The sequence below is a fragment of the Meriones unguiculatus genome, chromosome 2 (genome assembly GCF_030254825.1).
Source record: "Meriones unguiculatus strain TT.TT164.6M chromosome 2, Bangor_MerUng_6.1, whole genome shotgun sequence".
Classification (NCBI taxonomy): Eukaryota; Metazoa; Chordata; class Mammalia; order Rodentia; family Muridae; genus Meriones; species Meriones unguiculatus.
The window spans coordinates 148516169-148530801 of NC_083350.1; the positions used below are offsets into that span (position 1 = coordinate 148516169).

The 14633-nt window shown below is 45.6% G+C and overlaps 1 protein-coding gene across 2 annotated transcripts in view; it reads left to right on the plus strand.

Annotated features, from left to right (window-relative positions):
• The first annotated feature begins 726 nt into the window (after window positions 1-726).
• The window catches only part of LOC110552044 (la-related protein 1B-like), a 34227-nt gene continuing 20320 nt past the window's right edge, over window positions 727-14633 (plus strand). Inside the window, exon 1 of one of the 2 annotated variants that reach the window (XM_021643065.2) lies at window positions 727-1573. In XM_021643065.2, the coding sequence (XP_021498740.1) occupies window positions 1051-1573 (523 nt within the window). In that variant the 5' untranslated portion in view covers window positions 727-1050. Of the gene's footprint in view, window positions 1574-1757; window positions 1852-14633 lie in introns of those variants that run through there. The other variant, XM_021643067.2, reaches the window with a different exon arrangement.

Here is a 14633-nt window from a genome sequence, read left to right on the forward strand (position 1 = left end):
TAAGGACGGACAAGTGCACGCCTTGGAATGTCGGGGCCGGGTCTTCACCTGGTCCTGCATCCGGCTCAGGAGTGCCGGCGGAGGCCACAGCTTCCCTGGGAAACTTTTCCCCGGTCCCGAGGAGCTGCCACCCTGCAGGGCTTCATCCCCGGGGAAAGTCCTTGTCCCTGGGTCACAGATGCCGGCTGCGCCCCAAGAGTAGCAGGTTCAGCCTCGCCCGCTGCTAGGGCGGGGGCCACATCGAAACACGCCCGCCGCACTCGGGAAGACTCGGCAGGCCGCGGTCGCGCGCAGCCACCGGGACTAGGGAGGCTTGCGAGTAGCCACGTCACTCTCCGGAGTGCCACGCCCCCTATCCCGCCTCGCCCTCTGCACGCCCCGCCCCTTGGCTCACCTCGCCCTCTGCCAGCCCCGCCCTTCGCCCTGCCTCCCCCCTCGCCCCCGCCCGGTCCTTGGGCACCTAGCCTACGGCACGCCGGTCCTCCCGGCGGGCTCGCCTCTAGCACGCCCCGCCCGCCGGCCCGCCTCGCCCTCCGCACGCCCGGTCTCTCGGACGCTTGGCCCCTCTGTACGACCCGCCCACTGGGCCGCCTCAACCTCCGCACGCCCCGCCTACCTTGCCCACCCCGCCCATTGGCCCGCCTCGCCCTGTGCCGCCCCGCCCCCGGCGGCCTCGCCCTCTGCACGCCCCGCCCCCTGGGGCAGTTACCGGCTCCGGCCGCGCGCGCCTCCGCGGCTCGCCTAAAGATCGCTCAGCCTGGCTGGAGCTCCGCGTTGTCGCCCGCGCCCGCTGAGGGCTCGCGGCTCGGGCGCGCCCGGCGCGTGTGGCGAGCTCCGGCCGTGCGCTGCGACGAGGCCGGGCGGCGGGCGGTTAGCGCTCCGCTCGGCGGGCGGGGAGGAGCGGCACGCCGGGCGCTGCACGCCTCGGCGGGCGGGTTCCGCGTCCCAGGACCGAAGCGGGTCGGTGCCCCCGTGTGGAGAGAGGGGCGGCCGGGCTCCCTGGACCCGGACGCCCCCCGGCTGGGCAGGTGGCTGGGCCAGGGGCCGGCCATGTCCGCTCGCGCCCCGGTGCCCGCCGCTGGCCCCCGGGAGGACCCGCCCGCCGTGGCCGGCGACCGGGACGCGCTGTTGGCAGCGGCGAGCCGGCGGGCGGAGCAGCCGGCGTCCGGCGAGCGGGAGGGCAAGGAGGCGAGGGAGGAGCGGGCCGCGGCCGCCACCAGCGCGGGGGCGCGGGGAGAGCCGTCGCCGGCGCTCGTGCTGGGACACAGCGTGCCGCAAGCGGCCGTGCCCGTGAGGCCGCTGGCGCTGCACCTGGCGCACAAGGCGCGCGCGCCCGGGGGTCCCTTCGGCGGGGAGGCTCCGCTGCCGCCGCCACCACCGCCGCCGCCGCCACCTCCGCCGGCGCCGCGGGACCCACCGGAGGACGCCCGCGAGGACGCAGCGGCCGCCGGCCCCGAGGACAAGCCGCCGCCGCCGCCGCCAAAGGGGAACCCGTGGACCAAGAAGCCGCCGCAGCACCTGTCCCCCGTGGGCACCGGCGCGCCGCCGCCCGCTCAGGACGTCCCGGAGGCCGGTGAGTGCGCCCCGCGGGCGGCGCTCGGGTCCCCCGGGGTCACCCCCCGTGCCCATTTACATAAATGGCCATCGGGGCGAGGGAGCGACAGGAAGAGGTGGGACCTCAGGTTCTCCTTGACGGGTAGGGGCCGCGGCGTGGGTGACCGGGCAGCGCGGCCGTGCTCGGCTCGTGCCTCCGCGCGTCGGCGACCGGGACGCGCCGACGACGGGGCGGGGGCAAAGTTTGGGTGAACTTGGCCGCCGGCTGGAAGCGGGTCGGAGCGAGCGGGTGGGAGTGTGAGTGGACGCGCGGCCGGGCGAGGGGTGGGATGAGAGTCTCAGGTAGACCTCGCTGCTGCTGAGGTGGGGTTTTGGCGGCGTTTCCGAGCGCCCGAGCCAGGACAGTTGCCTCGGAGTCCGCGTCGCGCACGGCTGGTCCCACGGTAGCCGGCGCGTTAGAAACTGGGTTGTGCCACTGCGTCCGAATGCTGACCCATGCAATATGGCCCTTGGGGCTTTATTTGGGTTGCAGCAACTGCAGTTTAGAAAAAAAAAAAAAAAAAATTGAGAGCGGTCTGTATTTGGTGGCGCACGCCTGCAACCCTGTGGATGCAGATAAAGGATTAGGCGTTCGAAGCCAGTCCGCTCTATTTAGTAAAGTCTTTGGTGGGGGGGGGAGGGAAGTTAGAATGGAAATGCTGAGTGAAGCTCCCGATTTGTTTGTAAAATTAAACCGTACTAAAATAACTGGGCTTTTTATGTGGAAGTTGCTGCTGTTCGGTTGGCAAGTTAGCGCTGATCTGGGGAGAGTCCGCGGAACAGCCGAAGTTTGAGCGTGTTTTACCGGGTTGTGAGGGTCAAATGCGGTGAAGGGAGAGTACACAAACGTGGTTATTGCATCTCTCCTGTAGGGGGAGATAAATGTTGAACCAGTTTGGTTTCTTAGCTTTTTGCACGGAAATCTTCGTTAACTGTTTTGTTTATTGTTGTTTTGTTTGCTTTTGAAAGACTGTAGTAGCTCAGGCGGTCAGGAATTCTTGATTCCAGTTGCTGGGATTATTGGCGTGCAGCGCTCTTCATTCTTAATCAGTTTTGGCACTTTCAGGAGAAACAACAACAAAGTTTGTTGTTGAATTTTGCTCTCCATTTAGTATTGGCATAATTCCGGCCTAGATGAAAAGAGCTGTTTAGTATCATTGCTACTGAAGAGAACATGCTATGCCAAGTCTCCTAAAATTTAGTAAGAAAAGCCTCTGTTGATCACTTTTATGGACTGTTAGCCCTCCACATCTAGATTTACACATTGTATTTTGCATTATAACATTTATTGAACTACTAAATATGATTGTATAAACTCAGTTTTTTAGACCTTAAAACTTTTCAAAGTGAGTTTGGGGATTCTGGATTCTTTTTTTTTTTTTTGTTCTTCCTGTGCTGAGGATGAGCCCAGGACTTTGTACTTGCTGGGCAAGTGCTTTATTATCAAGCTGTATGTGCAGATTTTCTATACCCCCTCAAGAATTTTAATTGCAAATTATTTGGAAAAATATTTGACAGTTTAACCTACTTGTGTCTTGGCTCTCCAGTCTTCCTTAGATTAAGACTCTTAACTGGGAGTGTGGCCCATACCTGTAATTCCACCAGGAGGATCGTTTGAGTTTGAGGCTAGCCTCAAGACTAGGGTCATCTTGGGTTCATTCTGCAATATTAGGAAATGCTTTTCTTCAGATTTGTGGCAGGGTAGTAACCCTGACTCTAAGCTCTTCCTCCACAGTGTCTAATGAGTAATCTAAATAAGAGATTGTGGTGTAGGAAGGTACTGCCGAAAGAAACATGTGATAATATAGTTATTACTAAATAGTTGACTTTTGTTGGCAAGATTATTGGTCTTGTAAATTAATGACATGGATAGGTTTGTGCTTTGTTTGTTTGTTGTTTTGTTTTTTGGCTTTTTGAGACAGTTTCTCTGTGTGTTGCCCTGGCTGTCCTGGAGCTATAGACCAGGCTGGCCTTGAACTCACAGAGATCCACCTGCCTCTTCCTCCCAAGTGCTGGGATTACAGGCATGCTCCACCACACCTGGCTTTCTATTTGCTGCTTGTTGTTTTGAGGTGGCATTTTTCTGAATTGTAGAGGCGAGCAACTAACCCAAACCTCACCCTTGGCCTTCCCAGTAGCTGGGGTGATGGGCATGAAGGAGCTACTGCTCCCAGCTCTTACAGTTTTTAACACTAGAATGCTTTCTGCATGCAAGCTAAATGCCATGGTCTTTTTCTTGTTTTCCTAAGAAAAAAAGAATAGGATGAACTAGGGCTTGGACAGATGGCTCAGTAGTTAAGAGCACTCACCGCTCATGGAGAGGACTCTGGGATTTTAGCACCCACAGCTCGATCTATTGCCCTGTGGCCCTTGAGAGTGTCTGCACATGGGTGGTGCCCATAAACATAAATAAAAGTAAGAAATCTTCTAAAAGATGAAAAATTAAAAAAAAAAAAGGACTAATGAGATGTAGTGGCACACGCCTGTAACCCCAGCTACCCCGGCTGAGACTGAGGCCACCCACACTGGGAGTTTGAGCAGCACAGGGAGGTCTGGCTGCAGAGGTGGCTCGCAGGTTAAGAGCACACTGTGCTTTTTTAGAGGATCTGAGTTGGGCTCCCAGAACCCACATTGGGCAGCGCATAGGTGCGTGTGATTCCAGCTCCAGAGAATCTCAACACCCTCTTCTCTCTTCCTTGGGTACCTGCACTCACATGTACATACACACACATAAATGCATAATTAAAGTGGAATAAATAATTAAAAATATAGTGAGGCTCTCTATCAGAAAGAGAATAATAGTAATGACAATCTGTTTTGTTCAGAGATCATTTAGGATTCAAAGAATGAAGATTAAGCTATATTAAATTAGCTTAATTTAATATATTGATGATACTTTTAGGATTTATTCTATAAAATAGGATACTCTTGAAAGAGAAAGAGGGTGTTAATCCCAGCCAAACTGTCACTGTTATTAATGAAGTGAAGGAATATAACTTTTTGTCATAAACATCATTATCAGAGTTAAATATATTATAGGAAGCATGGAGTCTTGATACAGTTATGGACTTTGTTCATTACATGTATTTGGTGTGTGTGTGTGTGTGTACCATGGTGGTTTATGTGAAAATCAGAGAACAGTTTTGGAGGAGCTGTTTCTCTTCTTAGATCATGTGTGTTCTGGGGATCAAACTCAGGTCAGACTTGGCAGCAAGCTTTTTTACCTACTTTGCCATATTGGCAGCTTAGCTTTCTCTAGACAAAATTGAAGCAGATTCTTGATGGCTATCATATTTTTGAGACACTCTTCCACTTTTAGGATGACTGGTATATTGCTGTTTCTGGGAAACCAGATAAAGCTGTTACAGGATATTTGATCCCATTGTGAACCCCGAGATTTGTGTATTGTTTGGTGTGATTCAGTGCTAACACATATCGTTAATCCTAGAGCTTTCTGTACCTAGGTCAAGAAGCAGAGCTCTCTTGCCCTTAGGCTCTTAAGATCTTTGGCCTTGAGCTTTTGGCTTTCTCCTCCTGGGCTCTTGGGTGAGCTACCAGGCATTTGGTTTGTTGGTTTGTTTGTTTGTTTGTTTATCTGGGACATTAGCTGAGTAAGAAAGGCTTTTTCCTTAGGGACTTGATCTGAGTTAAGAAGGTCATCTGGGTGCTTTCTCTGCCTCTCTGAGCTAGCAGGTTTTCACCTCAGCATCTGGCTCCTGGGTCTTCAATTGGTAAAATAAACAGTTGGGATTTTCAAATTTTATAACAACATTTTGGCACTCCAAGGAGTGGCAGGACCCCATAGAGAGATCACTCCATTTGTGGACAAACTAAGAAGCCATCAGATTTGGGAAGTCATCTGGGAAGTCCTCTAGAACAGTTAAGGATAGGAAGTATTTAGAACCTGTTTAGTGCTACCTACTCCCGATGGCTTAAAAATAGAAGTAGCAAATGAAAGCTGGGTGCAGTGGCGCATGCCTGTAATCCCAACACTTGGGGAGTCAGAGATCTCTGTGGGTCTAGGACAGCCAAGGCTACACAGAGAAACCCTGTCTCAAAAACAGAACAAAGAAAAAACAAAAAAAAGAAGTAGTAAATGAAAAGCTAAATAACTTAACTGAAATTGGCTCAATATCAGTTATGATTATTGTCATTTGGGTATTTTATACTTTATTTTTAATAGCCATAATGGCTTTCTGTACTGGCTCAAAGAAAAAGAAAAACTTTAGAGAGACAGGAAAAAGAAAAATTTGAAAAGTGCATTGGTAAGATACAGGCCTTAAGAGGAAAATTAGACTAATAAATGAGAATAATAAAAATACTCAGACACAGACAGGGGAATTTAGACAAGCCGTAGAAACACCTATAAATGAGAATAAGGAAAATTCTCAGACACAGACGATTTTAGACAAGAGCCTACCACGCCACTGTATAATGAAACTGAAAAGGGACAGCTCAGGATTGTTAGAAAACCAGTTGTAGCTGTGGTGCACACCTGAAATCCCAGCACTCAGGGAGGCAGAGGCAGATGGAGCGCTGTGAGGACAGCCAAGGCTACAGAGAAATCCTGCCTCAAGAAAACAAAACAAAACAACCAACCAACCAACCAACCAACCAACGAATCAATCAAACAAACAAACAAAAAGCGAAAGAAAACTAGCCTTAGTTTATTCAGTTACTACAGAAGACCTATCAGAAGATGGTAGACACCCCCCAGCTTATTATGAATCTAAAAGTCATCCTATACACACATTAGATTGAGATTTAAGGAAGTGGCTGTCTATTGTGGTATGCAGTCATCCTATGTGAAGCAGATTCTAAATTCATGATCAACTCAGAACAGGATTTTCCCCCAAAACTGGAAAGATTTGGCAACAGCAGTATTGGAATCTGGTCCTCAGTTACAGTGGCAATCATGGTGAAAAGAGGAAGTAAAGGCCATAGAACAACAAAATTAGGCCAGAAGAATTGCCATTTTCCAGGATCAGTTGCTAGGTGAAGGTCAATATGCTGATTTACTTTACAAAGGCAGTTTGAATTTAATGATCATACCTTGGCACTATGTTGTGTAGCAGCTTTAGCTGTTTGAGGTAAGGTTGAAGAATCAGGAAAGAGGTCTGAGTCATTTACTAAAATTATACAAGGCCCCAAAGAAGCCTTCACTGATTTTTTACAAAATTGACTGCAGCTATAGAGTAGGATCAGATTCAGGAGTCAGAAAATTACCAATTGAAACTTTGGCTTTTGAAAATGCTAATTCAGAATACAAAAGAGTCACTAGACATTTAAAAAAGGCAATATCAGCACCTATGGAGGAATGGATTAGAGATATGGCTGATATTGGATCTCATGTATTTATGATGCTAATCTGATAGGATAAGTAATTTCTAAAAGACCTAGAAAAAATCAAAATGGCAGATGTTTTAATTGTGTTAAGCAAGACCATATAAAAAGGGATTGTAGGCAAGGAATTCCTAGAAACTTTTTGTTGTTGTTGTTTTCTTTTCTTTCTTTCTTTCTTTTTTTTTTTTTTTTTTGAGATAATCCAAAAGGAAGGCCCCAGCTTTCTGGGGTATGCGGAAGGTGTGGCGAGGGCTGGCACTGGACTAGTGACCACAGATCAACAATGGATAGCATGGTAACACTTTGCCTTTGGGAAACGCCCAAGGGGGCCTAAGGCAGGCCCCAACAGCAAATTCGATTCAATAATTCCCTGTCAGAGTAGGGGAAACTCATTCACAGAACAATTAAAAGATTTAATGCCTGTCGTTAAAAACAGCACTGCTCTGAATGTAATCAAGGACAGAACAGCTTCAATAGATAAAACAAAAATTTTTCAAGAAAGACCACAAAACAAATATATTGACAAACTCCTTTAAATAAGATGATTCCACCAATGGGCTCTTTACAGCCTGGAATTCCATTGCCTTCTTTATTACCTAAGTCTTAGCCTTTGATTGTAATTTATTTAAAAGATTGTTTTTTCACAATTCCTTTGCATGAGCATGATAGGGAAAGGTTTGCTTTCTCAGTGCTAACTTATAATAATAGTGGTCCAATAAAGAGATATCACTGGAAAGGCTTACCACAAGGAATATTAAACAGTCCTATGCTGTGCCAATATTTTGTACAGCAGCCATTAGAAATAATCCATAAACAGTTTTCTCAGTCTAAAATTTACTATTATAAGAATGTTATCTTACTGGCTGATTCAGATGCAGATACCTTAGAAAAAATATTTGAAGTAAAGAGAGTTTTTCCTTGCTGGGGATTACAAATTGCTCCTGAAAAAATATAAAGAGGAGATTCTATCAGTTCTAGGATACATATGATAGGTTTGCAGAAAATTCAACCACAGTAAGATCAATTACAAACTCTTATTTTCAAAACTTGCTGGGATATAGTAGTTGGTTACGGCCCCACAATTGGAATAACAACTCAAGAGCTAAGTAATTTATTTCAAGAACTTATATAGTCCAAGAAAATCATCAGCTGAAGCTGTGAGAGAGTTACAGTATGCACATATGGATCGCTTGGAGTGTATAGCGAGAGTGTATTCTGGTTATTTTGTCTTCTATCCATTCTCCTTCAGGAATTCTAATGCAGAGAGAAGATAGTATCTTAGAGTGGGTTTTTTAGCACATAAATAGTTAAAAATTAAAGATTTATGTGGAAAAGATTTCTGAGGTAATTCTGAAAGGAAAAATGAGACTTCATCAATTAGCAGGAATAGACCCAGCAGACATTGTAGTGTCCTTTACTAATGCTGAAATTGCCTCATTATGGGAAGAAAATGAAAATTGGCAAAGAGCTTGTAGTAGTTTTGGGGGAAGAGATTAACAAGTATCCCAAAAGAGACTTCAATTTATAAAAAGAACTAATTTGATTCTCTGTCATATAGTAAAAGGGACAACAATCTCTGGAGCACCTACATTTTAAACTCTGGCATATAAACCAGGAAAGGGAGGTTATAAGTCAGGAAAAATAAGTAAAGTGGCTCAGAGCCCTTATGATTCAGTTCTAAAATCAGAGGTATATGTTATTCTTATGGAATTATGTGATTCTCTCTCTTTCTTTTTTTTTTTATAATAAACTTCAGTCAAAGCCAAGCCCATCTAGGGATGTCTTTTTTTTTTTTTTTTTTTTTTTTAGATTTTATTTATTTATTATGTATACAATGTGTGTTTGCATGTACACCTGCATGCCAGAAGAGGGCAGCAGATTTTATTTTAGATGGTTGTGAGCCACCATGTGGTTGCTGGGAATTGAACTCATGACCTTTGGAAGAGCAGCCAGTGCTCTTAACCTCTGAGCCATCTCTCCAGCCCCTACGGCTGTCTTGAATTCAGTATTGAGACTTGGCTGACCTGAGATCTTCCCAAACCATCGTAAGCTTTTGTTAAATAGTTGTAATTATTTAATAAAGTAACAGGCTAAGACTTGTTAATTACTTGCTTGTAGCTGTGGTTGTGTAGTAAAAATCAGTCTTGTAAGTGTAATTTCACAGAAATATAATATAAAAATACTGATATTTTGCCCAAGTTTTTCATTCTTATTCTTTGACCCTGTGTTGTTTTGAGAAAGGATCTCACTAGACAGCCCTGGCTGGCCTGGAATTCACTATGTAGACTAGACTGGCCTCACTCACTCAGTGATCACCAGGCCTTTGCCTCACTAGCGCTGGGATTAAAGGTTAGTGCTACCGTGCCTGGCTCTATGTTGCTTTTTATCCACCCACCTTTCCCCATTTTTTTTCCCCAGAAACCACAAGTAAGTTTGCTGTTAATACCCTCCTGAAATACATCTTAAGCAAGTTCTATTTTACAATAAAATATATTCACATGTAACATAAATAAAATATTAGATAATATATACTGTATATCCTTATAACATAAAAATAGAACTATTAAGATTCAGTTGGTAGAGTGCTTTCATACATAGCTGAGCCTGTGGGTGTGATTGCAGCACACACCATCACACAAAAGACCCAGAACTCATCTTCAAAAAAGTCATGTTGCTGATTAATTAGTTTACTGATTTTTTTTAAATGATCTTTTTAGCAATTACTCTCATAGATGTGCTTGGAACATAAAATTTCATCCACCATTTTTTCATTTAAAGTACTGGGTGATTGCTGGGCTGGGGCACACACATTTTATCTCAGGGGCAGGCAGGTATCTGTGAACTTAAGGCCAGCTTGGTCTACAGAATGAGTTTCAGTACAGCCAGGGCTACACAGAGAAACCCTCTGTAGAGTAATTGTAATCAATAAATATAGTTCACATAGCTAAGCCTTACTTGTTCCCTTCCCTTATCTTGACAAAACAAAATTTTATATGTATTTTTGGTACTTCAGTAGGGTAAAGTAGAAATCAACTGTTATACCACAAGGTATTACTGTTTCACACATTGTTTTCCAGTGCCTATAAATTGATTATTTTCTTTGTTAGCATAGGAGATAATTAAGAATTTCCTTGTGTTTGGGGAGTTTTCATTTTTAGATGTAAGTCTTGCTGTGGTAGCTCAGATTGCTTACTTATTGACTCTCTTACCTCAGCCTTCCCAGGGATAGGATTATAGACTTGCAACACTAACCTGGAATTTTAGATACATTTAAAAAATATTTTGTTTATTTTTATTTTATGTGTTTGGGTATTTTACCTGCACGTATGTCTGCACCACCTGTGTGTATGATGCCTTCAGAGGCCTGAAGATGGCATTGGATACCCTAGAACTGGAGTTACAGACAGTTGTGAACAACGGTGGGTGCTAGGAATCAAGTCTGGGTCTTTTGCAAGAGTAATCAGTACTTTTAACCACTGAGCCATCTCTCCAGCCTCCAAATAATATTTTGATTGGAGGTTTTGTTTTCTTTTCCGTGGTCTCCTATATATGTTCTATATGCCTATATATTTTTTTAATTGCATGGAATGTTTTTTTTGTTACTTCTTTTATTTTTAGAGATTATAATGAAATTACTTCATTTTTCCTTTCCTTTCTTCCCTCCAAATGCTCCTATATATCTCTTCTTGCTCTTTCAAATTTATGACTTCATTTTTTCATTGTTACATATGTGTTTCTTTTTCTATACATAAATACAACCTGCTCTGTATAATGTTCCTTGTATATATGTTTTCAGGGCTGACCATTTGGTACTGTATAACCGATTGTTCTGTTCTCTGGGGAAGACTTTCTTCCTCTTTCAGTACTTTTTTGCAGTTTGTAGCTTTTTTGTGGAGGATTGAGGCTTTGTGGTCATCCCTCTGTCTTTTATAGGTATTGTCCTTGTTCAGCTCATATTTAGGTAGTCATATTGGTAAGACTACGGGTGTAATCTCTAGCATTCCTATGATACCCAAAATCATACCAGACTCCTTGATCCTCTGGCTCTTACTATCTTCTGCCCCTTCTTTTGCATGTTCCCTGAGCCATAGGTGAGTGAGTTGTATCACAGTTGTATCCTCTGGGACTAGGTTCCACAACTCTGCATTTGATTGTGGTTTTCTTAAAGAGAAGTTTCAGGTTTCCTTGATGAGAAGGGGGAACTACAATTGGGTATAGGACAAATATTTAGAATATAGTTAGGGAGTATGCTGTCTTAGGAGAGTGCTGGTTGCAGGTAACCCTCCCAAGATTTGTGATTTCACTAACCCAGGGTAGTTGGCTAAGTTTCCTGTATCAAACATGATTTTTCTGTTTGTTGATGAGTGGATCTTTAGTCCAGTTAGAGAGATGTGGATTTCTGCCAAGGTATGTGTTTTATGGTGTATGTTTTCATACACAATGTCTATGAACGTATGCACATATACATGCTTCCTATTCCATGTCTTTGTAGAATATTACAGGCACATTCCACATGCCATGTTACCTTCATTTTTTTTGTTTTGTTTTTTTCTTTCTTTTGAGGCAGGGTTTCTCTGTGTAGCTCTGGCTATCCTGGACTCAGTAGGCCAAGCTGCCCTTGAACTCACAGAGATCCTCCTGCCTCTCTGCCTTCCAGAGTGTTGGGATTAAAGTTGTGTGCCACCATGTCTGGGTGTTATCTTCTTTCTTTGGTATTTTTTTTTTTTTCAATATAGTTAGCTGTGCAGTGGTAGTGCACAGCTTTAATCCCAGGAAGCAGAGGCAGGCAGATCTCTGAGTTTGAGGCCAGCCTGGTCTACAGAGAGAGAGAGAGTTCCAGGGCAGCCCTGAGGTGGGTATGGCGGCCCAGGCTTGGAATCCAGCACTTTGTGAGGCAGGAGGGTCTCTGTGAGTTCAAGGCCAGCCTGGTTCGTTCGTTTATTTGAGACAAGGTCTTCATACAGCCCTGGCTATCCTGAAATTCTCAAACCTCAAATCTGCCTGTTTCTGCCTCCTGAGAGCTGAGATTAAAGACCTGTGCCACTATGCATGGCTGTTATTTTAATCTTAGTTATGTGTATGTATGTGTGAGGGGTTTGTATGTGAGAGGCTATGAGATGTTACAGGACCTGCATGACCAAACTGAGATCCTTTGGAAGAACAGGAAGAGCTCTTAACCAGGAAACCATCTCTCCAGCTCTCCTCCCCACTTCAAAGAGAATTTCAGTTTGCAGCCAGCCTGGTTTTGAACTTTTGGTAGTCCCCCCAGCCGCAGCTTCCCTGTTGCCTTGTTAGTAAATGTTAGTCTTACAATGTGGAGGAGGTAGTATGGAAGATGGGGGAGGGAGAGAGACTTACTGTAGCACATATAGATGGTAGGTAGGCTCTCCCAGTCTCAGGCTGTTATGGCTGGTAGTGGTGGCAGATCCCTATGATCCGAATACTAGGTTGGAAAGCAGAGACAGGAGGATCGCTGCAAGTTTAGGCTATCTGGTCTGCATAGCCTGTTCCAGTCAGCCAGGATTACATCTACATATCCAGATGTAGCATCAAAAAAATAAATAAGTGAATGAACATAAAAAAAAAAAACCTGTAGTTTAAAAACCTTAATTTAAAGACAAGTTTCTTTTTTTTAAAAAAGCTTTTTGTTGATCCTTTGTAAATTTCAATCATTCACCCCAATCCCACTCCCAATCCCCATTCCTTCATGTTCACCCTCCACCCTTGAGACATGTGCTCAAAAAGAAAAGAAAAAGAAAAACAAAACCAACCAAATAATAAAATTCTCGTGGAAGCTGTGGTGTGTCACAGTGTGTTCTACAGTATACCTTTTTGCTTCTACAGGCTTACTTGCAAATGTTTATTGTAGTGAAACATTAGGCCTGGATGGAGGCCTCTGGCGTCTGCCACAGTATCAGTACTGGATCTTCATAGGGACTCCTCCCAGATATTCTGTAGAGATCCTTCAGCTTTGGATTCATGGGACTTTTCATTCTTCACTTGCTTCAGCAGTTCATAGATGGGATGTATGTTAGGCTGGGCCAACTCAAAGCCCTGGATCTTGGGCCTGGGTGGTAGCGGAGTTGGTCAGCCTGCCAGCTTTCTTAATCACACACCGCCAGGGCAAGCTCTCAAGCACTGCTCTGGCTAGTTCACACAATGTCACATTGGGCAAGGGGCAGGGCCAGCTCTCCCATGCCTTAAGGGCTGGTTCACCCTGACCCCAGCACCAGGGTCAACTCTACAGTGCTGTTCAGGTGAGGCCCACAGCCTGCTCTCCAGAATGCTGCAGCTGGTGACAGGCAGGGACAGCAATTCTGCTGTTGTGACCTGGAGCTTAGTTTTCTCACCTGCCACAGGTTTCCAGAGGAGAGGGAGGCATCTCTCCCTTGCCCACACCACTGCTGGCAAATGAAGTTCAGGGCTGGCTTACCCACGCATCTACCACCCAGCCAGCTCTACTGTGCTATCCAGGCGAGGTGCAGGGCCTACTCTCCTGAGTGCTGCAACTGGCAAGGGGGTGGAGCCAGCTCTGCTCAGCCCTTGGACATCAATATGGCATCCCAGACTAGGGACTTCTGAAATTTCTTTAGTGGTAATCTGTTGCAGGGACATTGATACGGACCCTGCTGCTGCATGACCACAGACTCAGACATGGCCCTCACCAGGAGCGTGGCCTGGACTTCTCATGGCCTCAGGTGGCAGGACTGGCTACTCACATCAGGTTCTTCCTTTCCACCCTGAGTCTCTAGTTTTGCCTTTCTTCATAGTGCTCAAATCATTCTATTTCCCATCTCTCCACCATACACTTGCACATTGTAGTGGCTCCCACTGCAGGTGCATGGGACTGGCAGCCCTCTACGTATCTGCCATGGGCTTTTTTTTTTTTTTTGGTTTTTCAAGACAGGGTTTTTGTGTGTGTGTGTGTGTGTAGTCTTGACTGTCCTAGAACTAGCTCTGTAGACCAGGTTTGCCCCAAACTTACAAAGATCCTCTGTTCCACCACCACCTGGTTTAAAGATAGTTTTTGTGTTGGGGGTGGGGTGGTTTTTGTTTGGGTTTGTTTTTGTTTTTTGTCAAGAACGGTTTTCTCTGTGTTGCCCCGGACTGGCCTTTAACTCAGAGATCTGCCTGTCTTTGCCTCCTAAGTGCTGGGTTTAAAGGCATGATCCACCATTGTGCTTTCTTTCAAGGTAACAACAGATGATGCAGTAGTTGTCTGTGTTGCTTGCTGAGGCACCAACCTTGTACGTTGGATAAACTCTACCTGCCATGGAACCCTGAGACCGGTTACTTTCCTTTGTGTGGCTGGGTTCTGGGTGTCCTGGGTGGGTGGCTGTTTTACTTTATTATTTCAATTTATTTGTTTGTTTAGTCAACTTGACACAAATTAGCACTAGCTGAGAAGAGGGAACTACAATTTAGAAAATTCCTGTATAAAATTGGCCTGTAAGCCAGCATGTGGGCCATTTTAATTAATGGTTGTTGTTGGAAGACCCAATACGTTGTGCTACTACTCTGACCCCTGGGCTGGTGGGCCTGGCTGCTATAAGAAAGCAGACTGAGCAAGCCATGGGGAGCAACCTACTAAGCAGCACCCCTCTGCATCAGCTCCTGCCTGTAGGATTCTGCCCTGGCTTTCCTCGGGGATGGACTCTTAATCAGGAAGTGTAAGATAAAACAAGCACTTTCCTCTC